A 20397-nucleotide genomic window follows, 5' to 3' on the forward strand; every position below is an offset into this window, starting at 1 on the left:
ATAGAACTTCTCTCATTTATCAGCTCTGCCAGTTCAGTTACATCTGGCTGTCGTCACTACAGGCACTGCTTCCACCTTCTCTACCTCCTCTGACACATGCCAACCATGAGCAGTGAAACCCTTTCCTTTGAGTAGTCCCACTTGTGTTTCTGTTACAGCATTCCATTCTCCCATGCTCCCAGGTAATTGCTGCGGCCATCAGGCTCTGCGATTTCAGTCCCTGTCAGCTCACATTGCATAAGGTGCTCTTACAGGACAGTCTGTACCTGCCAGTTTCAGATTAAGTGAAATCCCTGGTTGTAAATTGCCAGTTCTCTGCTCACTGGTCAGAATGTGTTGATTTTTTTTAAATGTGGCTTTTTAGTTCTAGTTGTTAGATAATTAGCCATGTCCAAAGGGGAAAACTCCCTTATAAGGGTGTCACAAGAACATGAATACAACATGCTTCCAAAACTCTACTAAATAGCAGCTATTCCTGCACAGGCATGATGTGGAGAGAGTAACTACCTATGTGGCTGTTACTGTGCCACACAAGCCATCACCTGGAGAATCCTACCTTTTCAAGATCTGCATCCCTCCTCTCCCAGTAAATGCTCACTTGACACAAGTCTAGAATAGTTTGTTTTAGTATATGATTTAATAATAGATAGGAATTTTACTGTTACTATAAATCTATCATGACAGACTGGCTGTTGATTTGTGGTAATATCAAATTCAATAACCAAGAGACATTCATGTAATCTATTTGATGTAGCATTAAGGGAAAAAATCCAATATTGAAATACTTACAATAGAACAAAATTGGCTAATGGGGCCAGAGGTGCCTCTGGCCTGTCCCAGTTAGTATCTCAAAGCCTGTTTTTGCCTTGTCCTTTCCCTTTGAGATCCTTGGCACAACCATGACTGCTGTGTCATTCATCCTTTGATGTAACACAACCGTGGTTTTTTTGCTTTTCTTGTTAGTGCTGTTATAGCAAAATCAATAGAAGTGGCAACCACTTTTGCAAAGATTTGCTACAAAAGAATGGCTAATGTGTTCACAAGAAAAGCTATAAATATTATACTTGTTTACTAAACAAACCTATGCTTCATTGTTCTCAATACCAGAAATTACACATACTGTGATCAAAAACTATCCTTTTTGAACAAACCAATAAAACCATCATATAATTGTTTAGAAGAAGTTTTAGAGTAGATATAAATCCCTCAAAACTTTCACAACTTGTGTTTCCTGGCTTAAATGCATCTCAGAGACTGCTAGTTTTCTCTGTAGGTTAATCATGTGCAAACAGGCTCGTAGGTAAAACCATTCCTGATTTGTTTGGCCAGATGTGTCCTCCACCCTGTGCTAACCAATTAAAGCACAAGCGCTCTTTATTTTATCAGGAAAAAAGTGTCATAAATCAGGGTAATAGGGAATATGCAGGTTCCACTATAAAAAATGGGAGAGAACATTGATTCTGACAATGAAGCATTGGGGAAACTTTTCATCAGCACCAGGAAAATTGATGCTTTCAAGAACAAGACCCTCAGTCAGTGTGTTCCCTCAATGGCAGCAAGCCCATGCTGCCCCCCAGCCAGTCCTTGTCTCCAGAGACCACCACCGAAACACCTCTTGCGAGGTCCCATTGCCTTTCTGTGCATCCTGCTGATTTAACAGTGTCTGAAACAGGAGAGTCAGTGAGCTGGGCTTGGCTTTCGCATAACCTGAAGTGGCCAGAAGAGAAGGCTAGTAAAATTTAAGCTTTGTCATTAACTAAATGGTTATGAACAGCCCAGGAGGAACAGAAAACTGCTAACAAAGTACTATCAGTCTAGTCAGAACCGCCTCCCCCTTGCCCCCCTTCTCCCACTTCCCCGCTCCCTCCCCCCCCCCCCCTCGCCCCGCTCCTGCCTTGAGTGGGTGTAACAAGTGGAAGAAAGATACATGCTTGCAGAAATTCTAGTGCATAATGTGTATTTGCTGCTGACATGATTTCACAGGTTGGGACAGGGTGTGCCTTTGCACCTTGTACACTCTTTTTCAGAAGAGCTGATCATGTTTTCTCAGCTGTGCATGTACATTTAGACTTCGAAATCCCACAGCTAATATAAAAGCACTTACTGTGTTCATTAAAGAATATGCACAGAGATACCCAAAACAATTTTACTTTGCTTCTTTCCTTTACAAAATTTCTTCTCAGGTGAAATAACCCTTGCATTGGATACCTTACTTTCTATTCAATAAAAATGCATAGGCATAGTTGTTTTTTTTTTTTTTTTTGTTATCTTCATTATTTTGCTTTGTGGTAAATCAGATATACAGTCAGTCTCATATTTTATGAGGATTTAAGAACCAACATTCATGAAAGTCTGAAAGCCAGAGCTCCCATTGGCTTTGCACAGTGGTAGAATCTGAGAGTACAGTAGACTTTAAATATGGTTCTGTTAAGGGTGTAGAGGAATGTTTTCTTCCTCAGAGCAGGAAATTAGCAAACATCAAAATACAAGACTTTTCATTAGAGGAACAAAAAGAATTAAAGGGATTAAAGAGAAAATATGCACCTTCCCATGTATTTCCAAAAAGTTGTTGCTTCTGTTCCACTTACAGAATGGATGGATCTTCAGCTTTAAGCAAGTTGTGCAATTTAGGCATCACTGTATGAAAGAATCATAGAGTGATTTGGGTTGGAAGGAAACTTGAAGATCATCTAGTTCCAAAGAATGAAAGCTGTATATCATCAATCAGAGTTCCAGAAATAGGTTGCGTACAACATTCATCAATTAGCTCATTTCCTTGAAAAGTAAAAGCATCACAAATGAAGAAAATCCAGACATCAAATTTCATGTGCTGTCTTAAAAAATGGGAGACAAGTTATAAAATAATCTCTAGAGTATGCCAAAGCATGCGAAATTTGCTAAGATTCGTGAAATTATGTGAAAAAATGGTAAAGACATATGTAAAAATGGAAAATGAAGAATGAACAATAAATAACATGTTTAAAATGTGTTCAATTTTACAATCTTTATTCAAGATCAAATATCTCCTTTTTTTACACAAAGAAGTTTGGGCATTTACTGGTTTCTTTCAAATAGATGAAGCTAAATTTTTTCTGTTTTTGTTTTTTGGGGGGTTTTTGTTTGTTTTGGGGTTGTTTGTTTTTTGTTTTTACTTTTAGACTGTGTGTGATAATTTTTGTGGGGCAATAATACCCTTATGCCCACTGCAAAACGAACTTCTACATAAAGATGGATGAGAAATGGAAATTGTTGCATGTGACATCTCAGTCTTGTTTACTACCAACTAGTTATATTACAAAACCAAGTAGAATGCAATCTGGACATAAACAATACTGACTAACATGCAACTTTTATAAATCAAATGAAAAATTATCCATTTAACATACATTACTGAAATAACTATTCTATAGGGTGTAAAAGATACACAAAGACCATAAAATTGCTAATTCTTTAATTCTGTTTAACTCTTCAATGAATAGAAGTATTACTATTAAAAATGTTTTTTCTACTCTTAAGGTCCAGCCTCAGGTCAAAACAATATTTGTGAAAACAACAGAAAGACTTTTTCATCCCACTCACCACACACAAACCCACTTATAGTTTGGTGGAGGAAAAAGAAAGGAGATAAAAAAATAGAAAAACATGAACTTTGGTACAAATGCTACAAGATGAAAATTATATAGTTAAAAAAAAGGATGAACACCACCCTTGTCTCTAGGGCGAATGCCAAGTAAGATCTTGAAAGTTTTTGAAATCTGGGAGTTTAGTTCAAATTTATGATCTAAATTAATGCTGTTAAAAGGATGGCTCATGTGAATGAGTCTAGTTATTTGATATGCCTCAGTAACAGAGAGCTTCCTCACCAAGCCCTTCTATTCTCTCTCTTCTCATGAATTCTTAATTTTCTGAGTGATTTCCATCCTGACAGTTTGGAAGATGGACAGAAGATGTATAGTACAGTCACAGCAGGGAAACTGCAAATTACAATTCCTGATTTCGTTATATCTTTGTTAATTTGAAGAGAGATTGTTAGGAGGAGCATTTGGACTGTAAACATTATCTACAGACCAAATTGTATCTTTGCTGCTGATCAGAAGATGCAAGTGATGGGAAGAGAGTAAGAAGCTTTGTGAAACAAAATCTCCTGTCGGAACAGGGAATGTAGACCACCAAGCATTTGATATGAAATGTGAACACCACTTTGTTAATAACATTTGAATACTTAGATATGCTGCAATATTGAAAAGGGTGACGGACAGAAGAGAGGCTTTCAACCCTAATTTTGAGCAGAAGAATCAGCCTTCTCAGAAACAGAACTTTAAAAGTATTTAATAAACAGTATAGATTTTTATTACTTAAAAAGTAATAAAAATATTTTCATTTCTTTCAGAGAAAGTTTAAAATTTGATGACTTCTGCATGAGAAACATAAGAGTAACAGATAACTTACATAGGCTAAATCCAGATTTCCCTAGTCCCTTAGGCAATCCTGACCCAAGTATAATCTAGCAGATTCAGAGGCCAGCTTTACATCCCATGAGTTTATCCATGTGTCAGGGAAACAGGATTTCATCCCACATGTAACTTGCACTGACATCTGTGGGAGTCAAGTGGCTGGAAGGGCCACAGTGCAAGCCTTTATCTGTGCACAGTTTCTACCATGAGATATGTAGGAATACCAAAGAGTACAGATGCCAATCTCTTCCAGTTTAATGACAGACATAATTTTCATGATACTGCTATAACTTTGTACTTAATACATGGTTGTAGCACCACCTTCTCTCCAAAGGCATCTGATACTATTTCTCTTTGCACAGAAATACATACCATAAGTTCTAATCCACTGAAAGACAGTATTAACCAGTTTGTTTAAACAAAACAATCTTTGTAAACTACAACTAATAGTTTCACTGAAACTAGATCCTCATCTGTACCCAATGACTCCTGCAGAGTTTAGATCAGACCCTAAAACAGGCATGGGTCAGAGATAGCCAATGTATCAGTCTTGCTTCCAGAAATCATAGAGGATATGGAGACTGAAGTTGCACAGATTTTGTAAATATTTATTACAAAATGGATGCAAATTTTTTTTAGATCAAATGCAGGATTTACCATAGGGAATGTATGTGATTGTTTATGACTGTGCCATTGTATCTTTGATTTCTAATTCTTCTTTTTTAGGTATCTTCATATGTACATTTTGACCTTCTGTTTCAGGGTCCCAAAAATGCAGTTGAAAAGTGATAGTAAAAAATAAAGTACATTACTGTTAGCTTAAAATAGTCCAATGTTGCAATTTTTCTCTGCCAGCATGTTGGCTGCTTCTGTGGGCTTTTTTACCCAGTGCTGTGTGTGGTAACAGCATTATAATTTTAAAATTTATAGCAAGTTATAGCTAAAACTGAGATTTAAAAATCCTCATTAACATAATGGAAAGGAGTATGAAGTGAAATCCATAGATCTGTTTGTTGCTTAGTTTGGGGGAAAAAACCCAAACCAAACCCAAACCAAACGACCCAGCCCCAAATTGCTGAATATGTTATTTCATGCATGACTAAGCAGTTTGGCTGATGGGCATTGAAAGAACCTCACAATTTTCGATATAACAACAAAAGAGTATTGTCTTTCTGTGTCATACTGAGTCTTTTGTGTGAACATTTTCTGCATGTAAAGGGCTCTTGAACTAGTTTGTGTGATGAGTCAGCATGTGAGGTTTATTTTGAGTGCCCAAACCATTTACAGGATGTAAATGATGAAATGGAATTCTGGTAATTCTCTGGTTTAAAAGGATTTCTACTGGGGCCTCTAATTTACAGATATTTATCTTTTGCTTTGGGACATCTCTACTAAAATTTAAATGGAAAAGAAAAAAACCCAACAGTCTATGCCCTGGAGCAGAAAACAACTGCAAGTGAATAAGGCTTGACTTAGCTTTCCCTGAGAAGACCCCAGGGACTGGGTCCTTAAAGAACATAAAACAGCAACAAGCACAAAGAAAGAGGAAAGCAGGACAAGAAAGAATTAGACAGGAAATGCTACTGTATAACTTAGACTGACAGCAGACAGGCAATAACATTACTTTTTTCTGATGAAAAACTACTCAGTCACACAGGTGGTAGGAGGAAATTCTATTCTCAGTAGTTTAGGCTTCATTCATGAAAAAAGAAATCTTTTTAAAATTTAAATCAGCCCACCATAAAGAGTTGTACAAATACATTCCTAAACACAAATATATGGGATTCTGGGTATGAACAAAGTAGTATAAAGCCATTGTAAATACCTAATTTAACTAAAATAAGGTTACATATAATAATTTATAATCCTCAGTATTAATGATGAAATTAATTTTTTTTTTAAGATAGGGGTTTTAATAATGAGGGGCTGGGTTTTTTTACCAACCTTTACTAATAATACATTACCTGCGCTTTTTCCAACTCAAGATATGTTTTCTCTAATAGAATGGTTATACCACTGTGAGAGGTAAACAAGTATCACATAATCAACTGAGAAGAAACAAGTGTTTTTAGATTTAATGCCAGTAACACTAAGTTTGTAGTGTTGGAGGTGCTAGTAGAAATCTGCAGCCATGGCTCCCTTTCGCTTTTCTTGGTTCTTGTAAGTTACATTTTTAAAAGTAGTTGTTGAGCCTCTGTATAGTGGATTTGTTTCCTAAAAGAAAAAAACAGAAACAAAAGAACCAAACCAAAACCAGATGAAATGGGAGTCACACAGTGTTTGTATAGAAGTAATTTTGTACCTGTGATGATTTTAGAATAGCCTTCAGTAGCTCATTTATATTCCAAGCCACTGAAATTCAGAGTGGCACAAACCAGCCTGGAGTCAGACACATGGTCTCCTTCACATGTACCTCCCAGGTTAAAGTAATACACATTGTCAAACAATACTTCATCCAATGTGTCCAATAAAATTTGTATATCAAACATGGTGTTTGGACCATTATAAAAACATAGACAGTGTCTCAGCAGTGAGGTGTTGTCATGGTCTTCTTGCTTGAGCTGCATAGACTATCTACCCTGTGCTGGGAGAAGGGCAAGTCTCGTCTGAGCTTTTAACCCTGGCCTCTCATCAATCACATCCTATCCTTTTGTCTTGTGACAGAAAACTAAAATGCTTCTATCAAGGGTATCCTTCCCTTTGCTCTTACCATATGTAGGTCTCCAGAAGGATTAATAAAACTTTCTCAGGTGGCCTTGCCTGTAAGTAACTGATGTTTCCCATCTCAAAAGCTGAAAGGTTGACAGTGCCCATTCTTGGAGAAATGTTACAATAATGGGACTTTGCAGAAAAATGGAGCAGGGTGAACAGTAGCCCGTCCTCCTCACACCCACCAGAAATGCTTACTCAACATGATTTTTTTACCCAAAGATCCTCAGAAGTCTTTTGCAAAAGTGCAAAAAAGTCAAGAACAGAAAGAAAAGAAGAAAAGGGAACATGTGGTGTAAGCTTGCATCAGATGCCTGAAGCTGTAGATAGGAGATAAGGCCTGCCTGAATTTCTCTGTCCTTTTGCCTACATTTTGGACAGCTTCCATTCACTGCTCCTCTGTGGCCACCACCAACCTCTTTCCTAGACAGCTCTGTTTCTGGGCAGAGGGGTACAACACTGATAATCATGTACACAGCCAACAACTTGTTAAGATTAATCAAAGATAGGGTACTAATTAAAAAGAACTAATCAAAAGGGTTATCCACACATTCTTACATGTGGAAAAAATTAAACGAGAAGATTAAACTCTAGATAATTTTCATCAATAGAAGAATCATAATTACTTTCTAGAATACTAAATGTAGTGCAAACCTACCAGCAAAATCTATCAATTTAAAATAACAAAACCAAGACCCAGAATTTTAAGGCAGTTGTCCATCATGCAACCAAATTAAAGAACCTTGTATAAAACCAATGTCTTTCACGTACCGTTTGCCATTTAACTTTTGATTTTTCTGCTTCAAACTTGGCCACCTCTTTTCGATCTTGAACTGACACCAGTAATTTCCATATACAAAGTAAAACAATACCAATGAGAAGGATAGCAAGGGTGACACCCACCATTATCATTGGGATATTTGGAAGTTGTGCACAATCTGTGGAAACAAAACCAGTTATGACTGTGGATATCCAATCAGTAAATTTTAGGCAATTAAAAACAGGCAAGAGGTGTGCTGAGCTTCTCATTTGACATGAGCTGTGTACACCTTTTTTATCAAGTCCATGTTATTATCCTCCTGTTAGCTTGCTAAGGGCTTTGTGAAACCAGATGAGAAATATTGTATTAAAAAGTTTAAAAAATTAATTGCTAACTTGTTCCATTGTTTTTTTTACCATGTCAATCAATTAGCAGCTGGTGGATAAAGGCACAGATTCTGAAAAGTCAGAAAATTTATTTCAGATCTGTGCCAATATAATCCTAAAAAACAGGGCTGAGTTGAAGGATTATGAATTTTACAATGTTATGGCTGGAGCTCTAGTCCAATTAACTGATATTCAGTGTGTTGCAGAAGAAAAGATTCTAGCAAGATCTATGTCAGGGTAAAGTCACCAGTGATACTGATAAAATAGATGAAACTGCATTGCTGTCATAAAAACATTGGGCAAAAAACCCCTTTAGACTTACTGAAAGTGTTGGACTGGGAAATTGGATGGAATCTTGCATTTCAAGTTCTGCAACTAATTTTATCATACAATATTTCAGACAGTCAAAATTAAAGAAGTTTTTGCTTCACAAACACAAAGAAGTTTGATTCTTTTAATAGTAGAAAGTATTGTTTATGAAAGTTGAACACTACTATTTTTAAAAAATTTCTGCTAAACCATGGTTTAAGGACATTGGAAACTTAATTTCAGTCTTATTTGTCTTACATGACTGCATTTCACATTATGTTTTTACTTGATGTCATCATTTAACTAATTCTGAGGGGTCTAGTTTGAGCAGTGGGCTGACATTCTGGCTACCGGTGCCATATTGACTTCAGCGAAATCATATTTCTAGAGAATTTCTTGAGCTCTCATCTCAGTTCACCTTTCAAGGCCCAGGAGCAGAACAGGAGAAGACAGTGAAGATGGTTATTGTAGCATTGTGGGAGAGCCATTACACAGCAGTTACTGAACTGTGCCTTCCTTAAGGTATTTCACTTTTTTTTCCCCAAATCTACTTAAAATGCATAATAAAGGTATCTAATGAAGAGAAAATCTTGCCCTTAAATTCTTGACTCTTAGGGGTGTAGTTTACAATGCAATGTTCTTTAATGCTAGCTTTGTTACAACCATCTTTGATGTACTAGTAATCTATACAAAACCAGACTACTGTTCTTATGGCAGAAGCTGATTTTTTTCCACAGTGAAATCACTTTAATTCTCACATGTTTGCTTAAGAAAGGCTACACAAAGGGTTAACAAGACAAATGCCATTTGTGCTAAGAGAACTAAGTTACAAATCTGCACGGCTTTGCCTAGAACATAACTAACATTTAGTACAAAGTCTTTATTGCCTGGAAGATAAACTACTTGGCCACTGAAAAGTGGTGTCTGTGCTTTCTCTTGTCTTGCCTGATTAGGAGATTTAATGGAAAATCAGTAGTGAAACGAGTAAATAAAGGAGTAACATTAGATGAAAGGACATAAAGAGACCTGTTAGTTTTGCAAAATATTCAGAACTTAGTGAGGGCTTGAGCACCTCTCCTCTGAAGATGGGCTGCGTGAGTTGGAGTTGTTCAGCCTGGGAAAGTGAGGGTTTCGAGGAGACCCTGAGAGCACCTTCCAGCACCTAAAGAGGCTACAAGAGAGCTGGAGGGGACTTATTTGAAGGGCAGGTAGTGACAGGACAAGGAGGAATGGCTTCAAACTGAAAGAGAGTAGATTTATATCAGATATTAGGAAGAAATTCTTTACTGTGAGGGTGATGAGGCACTGGAACAGGTTGCTCAGAGAAGTTGTGGTCACCTCAGTACTGGCATTTTTCAAGGCCAGGTTGGATGGACCGTGGTAGGGGGCTTTAAATAACCCAGACCATTCTTTGATTCTATGATACTGCAACATTCAGCAGAATTACAAATATATTTTAGAATTTCATCAGTCAGATAGCCTTTGAATATTTGTCCATCTATGAAATATACATAAATTTCAAAGTGAATTATAGTTTTTATATCTGTATAATCATATAGTGTAAATGACATTTAGTATCATCATCTTAGAATTACACAAGGCTTTAAAAAAATTAGCTTGTTCTTGCAGCCCAAGCATCATTCTGGACATCTCTTTTGACTGGGCAGAGATGAGCTATAAACACAAGGAGGTGCTGTGCTGCTTAGAAGAGCTCAGCTTTTAGATTGCTCACCCGGTCTGTGGTTTTAAATCAGATTTCACATAGAAAAAACAATATTCACTGCTTACCTTTTTGTTCTATGCTATGAATGACTGTCCTTCCCTGTTCATCCACAGCCAGTAGAAATGTAGTTATACATTCATTTTCCCCCGGCAAAGAGCAGGAAATGGATTTATCCTCTGAATAATCTGCAGAGGGAAGGAAAAAAGTAATTCATCAGATCAAATTAAATTTAACATTTAATAACGAGAGAGACTGCTGGCATCATATTAGTCACAGCCTTGTCTGTGGATCATAAAGGGTGAAAGACAAATGCAGAAATACTCTCAGAATTTCCACTAAATTTAGTGGCTTTTCTTCCAATCCCAATTTTGTTTAGTTTCTGATTTTTCACTTATATTTCTGAAGATCTGATCCCAATGTTGTCACTCTGCACTGACCATCTAATGTATCCTATTAGTCTGCTGTGAATTTCAATGAATTGGAAGTGCCTCCAAGATGCTTAACTGCCAGCTGTCTAGGATATTTAATTGTCCCAAATTATAGGATAAAGTCAGCAGTAGAACCAAGTATGTTCCTTTGGTTTACAGCTACTCCTGCCATCTACATTTCAGAAGTAGATATACATACATCAAACAGCAATGGATGTTGTTAGAAGGGCTGCCATTCATTTCTTCCACAATAGCCCCCTCAAAGGTCAGCGTGTGTCCAGTACTGACACAAGAGTAAATACAGGTTAATAACAGAAAACTGCTCTTCTGGGATTTTTGTATTGTGGTTCCAGGGAAAGCAAATAAAGTGACCTGAGATGACAGTCTGCCCCCATTTATTTGTCTCTCAACTTATTGTTGATTTGCACAAAAATTTAATCCATTTGTTTCCTTTCAGACTATTCCTAACTGGGGAGCTTTCTCTGCTGTGAAAAATTCATTCAAAGGGAAGAGGGAGACAGGAGGAAGCTGGCTTTAAGGGACAATATAAAAGCAAATAAGACAATAAAAAATTGCCATAATTTGGAGGGCAACCATAATATAATATTTTACAGAGCAAAAATATCTTATAACTGTGTGCAATAATAGATTATAAAGAAACCTACGGAACATAAAGACATAAGTGCTCATTCTATTTTTTCCTCCTCATATTGCTTACTATTGTAAGGTTTGGTCTCCAAAAGCACTATTAAACACCATAGAAAACAAGGCAGCATTGACTACCCCACTCCTTTTCTCTACTTGTTATAAGAAGAGTATCACATCTGGTTGGATTTTAATGGAAATGTGCTAGTGATTTGCGGTAATCTTGTATTTAACCTGTTGCCTGTCCTTAGTGGCAGAGCAATGTGTTATATAGCCAGGTGACAGGCAGCCAAGACTTGCTGACTTAACAGGATTTGGTTTTGTTAGAAGGGCCATAAACTGCAGACTGACAGTACTCATTGCCAGGTCACAGTCCCAGTAACACTGTCACAAGTTTTGCAATATTTGTATTTTCCCAACTCTTTTAAGCAAGCAGATTCAAAATATTAGCTTGCTAAAAAAAAAAAAAAAAAACAACAAAAAAAACCAAAAAACCCCAAACATACCAGAAGAAAGAAAAGAATAGTTATTATTAGTTGTTGACTTTCCTGAAGACAGAGAAAAACTTACAGGCATATTCCTAATATAATCCAAATACATTAGTTATTTTTAAATAGTAATTTTTAATTTAATGTCAGAATTTGAAACCAAGGAGAGCAGAAGTCTGATTATGTGCACTGATGTAAAAATGAAAGCAAAGATACCAGTTCAATTTACTCAGAAGCCAGCTTATGGTTAGCAATTTTATTTCTCTGATATTTTTAGGATGAGAGATCACTGAGAGTGTCTACTGCATATATTATTTGCAGTTCATCAGCACAAACATTTGCCTAGATAGATAAATTCCCATCGTTTACATCTGTGTAATTTTCTGCATTCTGTAGTGAATCATCATACTCTTCTTTAGGGCTGTAGCCTAATTCTATTATTTTCAACTGTATTTGAAGTCACTGGAGTCACACTGGAGGAGGAATTGTAACAGTAGCAAGCTGGAGACTCAAACCATGAAAGACTCCTAAGAGAAACCAATATAAAAGATTCAACAAAACTGTTGACTGTAAATTTAAATGTCATTATGCTCCTTCTTGTTTGCTGTTTCCTTAACAAAATGCTTTTTTTTTTTTTTGGACAGAGTTCATCTCACTTTGAGTCATAACAGAGCAGGGATGATATGTAGGTTTATTCCAGTTCCAGTATCCACTTTGCTGCTGTGGTGGGAATTTGTGAGTTGTCAGCGCTATGGGGTAGGAAAAACTCTGTTTCTCCATAGCAAGTGTAACTGTTCCTGCTGGGCTTGTGGCACTGGCTGAGTTGGCAGCAGTAGCTGCCTTTGAGGAGTAATGGTTCCACTTGGGCAGCGAGTTGAGCAACAAGGGCTTCTCTTACACCCATATGGCAAAGGAGGGATTAGCCTAACTTAAATGTTCAAGTACGAAAAGTGAATGAATATAAATGTTCAAAAGTGATGCCTGTTGTGGAGATAAGCCCAGTAAATGCAAAGCCATCAGCACCTCCAGAGCTGCTGGGCATCCCATTCCCTGATAGATCCTTAAGGGGAACGGCTGATCCTGTTGTGGGGAGCAGGAAGAGAAACCTCAGCAAACCCAGAATCAAAGCAGAGAGGGTGAAAGCCACAACTCACAATCTAAAATAGGCATTCCCAGGAAAGAAGAAAATGTAAAGCCTATGCTTTTTTTGTTGCTTCACAGTTCCAGTTATTGTGTTGCAACATATACATGCAAAAGAGAACTGAAATTTTTTAAATGATATTATATAAAGCTATTGCTATTTTTCCCCAAAAGCCTTGAAGCATTAAAGAAACTGAAATATAAAGCAGAAAGCAGTGAACAACCATCTGAAATTGATCAATACTCTGTCTTAAATATTAGGTGGTATGTTAGTTACACCATTTTCAAATTGGTGGGCTTTGTTCTAGTAATAGTTTTATTCTATAATTATTCTTAATTATTTTATCAAAGGATATTATTTTCCTCTCAGGACTTCTTAATGATGCTACCATGTCAAAACAAATCCTTTTGAGCTATTACACAAGCATTTGAGATGAAACATAATTTGCAACAGCTTCTTTTTTTTTCTTTTTTTCTTTTTTTTTTTTTTTTAAGGATCTAGATGGGAATCGTTATCCAGCCTTCAGTACAGTGCTTGCCGTAACTACTGCAAATAAATTTTAAATCCAAAAAAGTAGCTGACAGTCCCAATCAGGGAAGAACAGGACTTGAAAAAAGGAAATAAGCAGGAACAGATGGTATTGTCATGCTTATATTCCAGTGACCTCTGTGTATATGAACAGAGACATATAAGTTGCTGTTTCTGCTCTTGATTAGTATTCATTATATTTGAAAATAGAATGTTTTATATATTCCTAGCTAAAAAGATCTACCATCTGACCACAGCAACCTGAAAAATTTACAGAGATACAATAAAATCGTTTATATGTTTTTTAAGTCTGTAAAGCTATTTTTATATTTCTAAACACATATTGATATTTAGAAAGGCAAAGCATGATAAAATTTTTAATAAAAATATAAAATTATAATTAATTGTCCTTACAAGGGCAGTATTTACAACATTTGAGCTCTATATTATGGATTATAGTAATCAAAACCAAAGGGTGTAGCTTTTCTGGAAAGACATGCATCAGTGATATTTCTGCACGCACACAGCCCTGGATAGCCTTCCAGCAGTGTGCAGACACAAACCTTAGCCATGCACACAGGATTCTACATTGCCACTCTCATTCTTACATTTATCTTATTTAATGCTTACGATACATGTGCAATGTGGATCTAGTGTACTTATGTCCTGCCTCACTTAACAATTGCGTCTGCCACAGGGTTGAAAATAGAATTACCATGAGAATAAATACAGACTGCCTGCTGAACAGGGAAGCACTCTTTCATTTAAAGGTTTGTTTTGGTTCTTTTCAATTTTGGTGCTTTTTGGGGTTTTTTTCTCATAGTGTTATTTTACTCAAGATTAATTCCTATTCCAGAAATTTCCATTGATGGAGGGCAGGTTGAATTAAAGCAAACAACTGGAGGATATGCTTTTAGAATACAAGAAATGTCTGCCACAGGTTAAAGGGCTGTGTCTAGTGACCACCTGTAATCAAGAGCCTGCCTAAGGACTGGAGTCAGGTTTTGTATTTGTATGATAGAAGAAGCCCCACTGGAACTCATGGTACATGCATAACTTTAACCTGGGGACTTTGATCAATCACTGATTTGCAGGGACTGGTATTTATTAAATTATATACTTTGCTGCATAAACTTCTTAGAAAATAGGCATGATCCAATGATTTAATTAACCTGGAAGTGTAATACCAGCCCTGTTCTGCATTTCCTACTTGCCTCAGAAGAACCATAGACAGATAGTAACTGCCTTATCAGCCATAAAATAATTCCACATCAGAAAAACAAGACTACTTTCAAATATAAAATTACTGAAAGTGGAACCTACCCCTAATCATGCACACACAAGAAAAGAAGAGTGAGTATACGAACCCTTTGCAATGCTGACAGTTGCATCAACCAATTTGCATTTTTCACTGCAATCTCCCAGTGACTTGTCATCGGAAACCAAGTGACATTCCACACAGCTCCTGTGGAAAATAATTCAGCAGCTCTTCAATCTCTGCCTGTCATAAAGCAACAAGACAAAAGCCAGGATGTGTGCATCTGCATTTTAAAAAGAAGCTAAATGAAAGCTCTCCTGCTATGGATACAGCAGTTCTCAGGAATATGATAGGTACTGCCATCAAAAATATCCCCACAAAACCAAACAAAAAAACCTCCACCTGAATAAAGGTATTGTGGATAAGCTCTGTCTTGTCCTCTATATTCTCCCAGTTCATTAGCTGCCAGACAGAACCCCAGACAACATTATTCATGTAGAACTATCAAAGACATGTGGTTACTCACATATAACAATCAATTTCAAAAATTTCAAAAATAAATATTGTGAACATTAAATATTCTTACACAAAATACCAGCTGAAGGAATTCCTATCAGATGAGTGATAGCTGAAATTGACTTCAAAGAGATCAAGTTGGAGCACCTACTCTAAGTCTGCCTTTGTTGAAAACCTGTTAAATAATGTATTAAAACACTCTTCAGATGTCTCAATAGTTGTTTGTTGAATGTGGTTACTTATCTCAGGAATTACTTAGTTCCTAATTATACTAATGATATTAACCGGAAAATTATTTTTTAATATAATGGTGGAATGATTTAAATACTATTTAAAAGCATAGAGTCTAAGCCAATTCCTTAAAAATTCCTGAAAATTTTCCCATTATTCAATGAGGATTTAATAAATCCAGAGTTTCTTAATGGAAAATAAAACAAGAAACAGAATTAATACATGGAATTTCGGATGAAAAATTTATCAATTCCTCACAAATAGCTTCCCCCAGATTTTGGGGCTGAGACACTGAGAAGCAGCCTGAAGAACTGTCTGCATAAAAAAAAACAGGGAAGGGAAGGTTTGGGAAGGTTTGGGAAGGGAAGGTTACACTAGGTTAGGTTAGGTTAGATTAGGGGAGGGGACGGTCTGCAACAAAACATCCCCCCAAAACCCTGCCTATTTTCTATTGCATTGAGTTGCATATATCCATGGGAATATGCTGAGGCTGCTGAATTTATCTTCATGGTGAAAAGTAAAAGCAGGCAGGTAATGGGATCGCCTCTATCTCATGTAGACAATTTCAGTGTTTTTGTTGGTTTTGTCATATTTGCCATGTTTCTTTTACTACACTGTCTTTCTCAGTTGCCCAGCCATTGATTTCTATCCCCTCTGACCTATCTTTCAGGTCTCTCAGTTACCTACCCAGGTATTCCCAATGTTCCCTCTCTTCTGGCCTTTTGTTCCCTGTGTTTTAGCAAGGGAAGATACTGAAACAGCAAGAAAAGGTCTTACATTGCATACAATATACATGTTTAAATGGGCTAATGGAATGCCTGTCTTGTAACTTTATATTTCTTATTCTCTGCCAAATAGGGCAAAGCAAAGCAGTAGCACTGTCCTTCATGTTTAGAGCAGTTGGATGCAGAAGTTCTCTTTCTTAAAGCTTTGAACATACTGAGAGGCTCACTCTTGTAGGTCAAATTTAGTACTAACTGAAATAGATTGATGTTTTAATCACATGCCTTGGAATAGCTTCTCACTCAGATACAGTGTAGACTGCAATGACAGATATGAAAATACAGTGGTGGGGAGCTGGTCTGGGAGGGAAACAGGCCTCAACTGTAAATAAGGAGACAGGACAACATCATGAATCATGTACCTTCAACTGCTCAGTACTCAGAAAGCAAAGTCAGGGTCATTAATAACGTGTTCAGGGAAGCCTAATATAACTTGTAGCTTAAATTTGTTCTGAAGACTGCCCAATTTGGACTGTAGGCCAGCAAATTCATGTAATACAAGCGTGAGCAGTGGTGTACTTAGCATGGTCAGCTTCACAACCTGCACATTTTTGTTACTTTTCCTGTCATGCACCACAGCTTACACCTTGCATCACAGCAGGAAAGCTACATAAATTTTGTATGCTCAGTGGACAGAAGACATTTCACCAATTACAATCAATTTATCATCAACTTATACATGACATACAGCTACCCACTGATTCATCCCCAGACTATTACCTATTTTATCATGCTTGCACCTCTTTAATTCAGCCAAGCTTAACAGAATTTGGACTATGAAATTGCAGATGTCCAAAGCTTGAGTGGACAACACTACCTTATTCATTCATATGCATGAGAATGGTAATACAAATGCCAAATTTTTCTGCAAGTCCTCATTTTTGCTGCAGCAGCTACGCTGGGATATTTTTGCTCTGTACTGTGGACTGGAATGAGGTTCAACTGTTTTTATTTCATGCCATATAAGGCCACCATTCTGATTAGTTGCACAGCCAGGGACAGCAGTGGAAGTGTGAAGTTTTACCTCTACTACTTCAAGGTGATTTAATTGTTTTTCATAAAGTTTTTTTGTACAAGAGTAATGCTCATGAATGGTTAAAGTACAAGTTGTGACTATCTCTCTCAAAGGGCAAAGAAGCTCTTGGGTTCTGGTCTGTAAATCTAATGTACAGACACGACAGTAAATGTACCGCTGAGGCAGTACAGGAAATAGACAACTGGATGATACAAACACCAGAGACGTAAAATCAGCACATTACCATCTGGAACTGCAAGGATCACTGCAGAGAGGGCATTTTTCACACGTTTGGCCTGAAGCCCCCGTATGGGTGCAAGCACACGTCCCACAGATGCATTCTCCTCTCCCACTGCACAGAGTCCCATCCTTGGCAATGCAGGCACTGGTGTCAGTTGTGCAATTACAGTATTCACCAGTCCATCCAATGTGGCACTTGCATTCCCCACAATCACAGTCACCATTGCCTGGAAAAATATTTATTATAATTCAAATCAGTCTCTTAATAAGAATCTGAATGACAACCTTTAAAATAATTCTCCCTAACATAAAAATATTTTCCTCTCTCCATGTCTTCTTCCAAACATCTTTCTTTGTCTCCCAGCATTTTCAGTTTTAAGCCAGAGGATCAAAATTTTGCTTAGACTGGCTGTAAGCCAGTGCAGCTCCATTCTCTTACTGGAGTCCTCCACAAAGATCTTGTCTTCCGATGGTGCACAACCTAATGGGGAAATACTTCTGACTTATAATGGTATAGTGCAGGAAAAAATTGTTTCAAGTTTAAAGACCATTCAGAAATAGTAAATTACACTTCATACAGAATTGATTGCAAATATATGATGAAAATACAAATTCCCAAGCTCACAGCTAAAGGTGAGTCAATAAAGCTCAAAATGCAGACACTTAAATAGCATTAAGGGACTGTACCTCCACACTGAAGCCCTCTGTTCCTCACACACGAGAAGTTGTCGCACTCGCAGTGAGGCCCATACACCTTTCCATATGGGGACGGGTGGCACAGGCACTGCCCACAGTAGCAGTCGCCTCTCCCACTGCAGGAACTCTGCTGGGCTGAGCCCCTGCAGGAGCTGGTGCCCAGGGAGCTCTCGTCGCACTCGCAATGTGGCCCCACGTACCCCGGACTGCACACGCACACCCCACACTCGAACGATCCTTTCCCTTTGTTGCATTTTGGGCTGTTCATCTCGGCCTTTGCCTGACAGTTACAGCTGCATAGGGGGTGAATTTCCATTTCCAGCATATCACTGAGCCCCACAGGTTTTATCATGATATGCCTTTTGGTTTTTTCACAGGAAGAGAGACTTACAGTCACATTGAAAGAAACCTGAAAGAGAGAATTGGAGCTGTTAGGAGCTGGAGCACAGGGAGCTCTGAATGGTGCTCAGGAGAGAGCTATAGATACTGCCTGCTTTATGGTAACTTGTTTGGAGGAAGATTATTTTATAATAAAGAGTAAACTCTCTACCTTCATGTCCTAAATTCTCTAGACTTGATGTCTTTTGAGAACTTGTTCTTTACTTACTGTGTCTCCCACTTTCACGTGAGAGCATTTCTTCTGATGTGGAAAAATGGTCCCATTGTTACAGATGGCTGTGAAGGAGAGATTGAGCCCTTCTGTCTCTCCCAAGATCTCCAACTCCACCTCAGACCTCAGCTCCTTCAAGGGAAAAAGCATGAGATGAATGGAGTGACAACACTGCCAAGCTCTGCCAATGCACTGTGTCTGTGTAATGTGGATTGTAACTTTTATCAACTTACAGAGAAATACACTCAAGCTTTGGCACTTTGTTTACAGACTTCTCTACTTCAAGAAAAACAAGGTACAAGCAAAACAAAGCAAATGCTGACAGACCCAGCTTTTAGTGGAAAGCATTGGTGGTATCAGTTTAATATCTGCTATCACAGGGCTTATTTCCTGCTTTTGCAAGAGAATAAATTCAATGTTTTATTAAATCATCTTTCATCACTCTGCTGACTGAAACAGGTTTTCCTTTAGGTCTGGTCTCACTGAGACATGGATTCGTGTCCCTGATTGCATTGCTAGCTCTGGGCTTTTCCTGATTAGCCAGCCTGTGTCAATATTGCTCCCTCCCTTCCTTTCTTCTGCCGATGGAAATTCCTTCTCCGTGAGCTGTTTGTGCTATTTGAAGCTGTATTCAACAACATTCCCATATCTTAAATCAATTTGTTCTGTCAAACTTTCATTTCTTAATTAACCTTCTTCCTGAACTCACTAATACTAGGTTTTTATATTTGAAGTCTTTAAAATATTTTACAGAAACTTTGCTCACACAGCCTTAATCCAAAGCCTATCACAGACTATGGGGAAATTCCATATGACTTCATTGGCCTGTGGACCCAGTAAATGGAAACTTTTCAGAAGTACCTCAGCAGCTGCTGAGTAAACATCTCACTGACTTGACTTTTTGCTCATGAGAGCCTAATTGCTTACAAAATACCCCCTGCCCTTCAGTCAGAGCATGAGTAGCTTGCTGACCTTACTTCACTGAGTCATTCTACTAAAGGTATCAGGATGACTCACGGCAATAAATGTCTGGTGGGGTAAATCAAAGTGTAAGTAGAATAGGTATAAACCTGCATAGACAAAAACTCCCTGTCCTTTGTACATGTCCTAGATTCCCTGGGAATTTGTCGTAGGGTTGTAAAACTGTGTGCTGGGCACCAGGTTGGTAATGCTGGTAGCTTTGGATATGTCCAAATTTCCCTTTACATTTCTTTTAGAGATAGGTGCTTATGTCACTATTGAAACAATGCATAGAGTCTTAGATGGTAATTTGTTTGCAGTAGGCGGGCTCTCACGGAAGGACCCAATATAGTAAACATCTAGATAAAAATGTGACTGTTGGTATGTGCTAATGTTACAGGAGATATCACCAACAGTCCCTCTTCCACCAGCTGCAAAACTACAAGGCTCAAGCAGAGTGCAACTGTGAGAGACAATTAAATGCCGCTGAACACCAAATCATAATAGTTTGAATTCTG

The 20397-nt window shown here is 37.7% G+C and overlaps 1 protein-coding gene across 6 annotated transcripts in view; it reads right to left on the reverse strand.

Annotated features, from left to right (window-relative positions):
- Nucleotides 1-1926: 1926 nt before the first annotated feature.
- Nucleotides 1927-20397, reverse strand: part of ITGB6 (integrin subunit beta 6) — a 48781-nt gene continuing 30310 nt past the window's right edge. For 2 of the 6 annotated variants that reach the window (XM_071562080.1, XM_071562079.1), the window contains 7 exons: nucleotides 18917-19051; nucleotides 18301-18718; nucleotides 17618-17840; nucleotides 14939-15036; nucleotides 10407-10526; nucleotides 7935-8101; nucleotides 1927-6668 (listed from right to left, as the gene is read on the reverse strand). In XM_071562080.1, coding sequence (XP_071418181.1) covers nucleotides 6567-6668; nucleotides 7935-8101; nucleotides 10407-10526; nucleotides 14939-15036; nucleotides 17618-17840; nucleotides 18301-18718; nucleotides 18917-19051 — 1263 coding nt within the window. In that variant the 3' untranslated portion in view covers nucleotides 1927-6566. Of the gene's footprint in view, nucleotides 6669-7934; nucleotides 8102-10406; nucleotides 10527-14938; nucleotides 15073-17617; nucleotides 17841-18300; nucleotides 18719-18916; nucleotides 19052-20397 lie in introns of those variants that run through there. The other 4 variants (XM_071562078.1, XM_071562083.1, XM_071562082.1 and 1 more) reach the window with 3 other exon arrangements.

Source organism: Pithys albifrons, chromosome 8 (genome assembly GCF_047495875.1).
Source record: "Pithys albifrons albifrons isolate INPA30051 chromosome 8, PitAlb_v1, whole genome shotgun sequence".
Taxonomy (NCBI): Eukaryota; Metazoa; Chordata; class Aves; order Passeriformes; family Thamnophilidae; genus Pithys; species Pithys albifrons.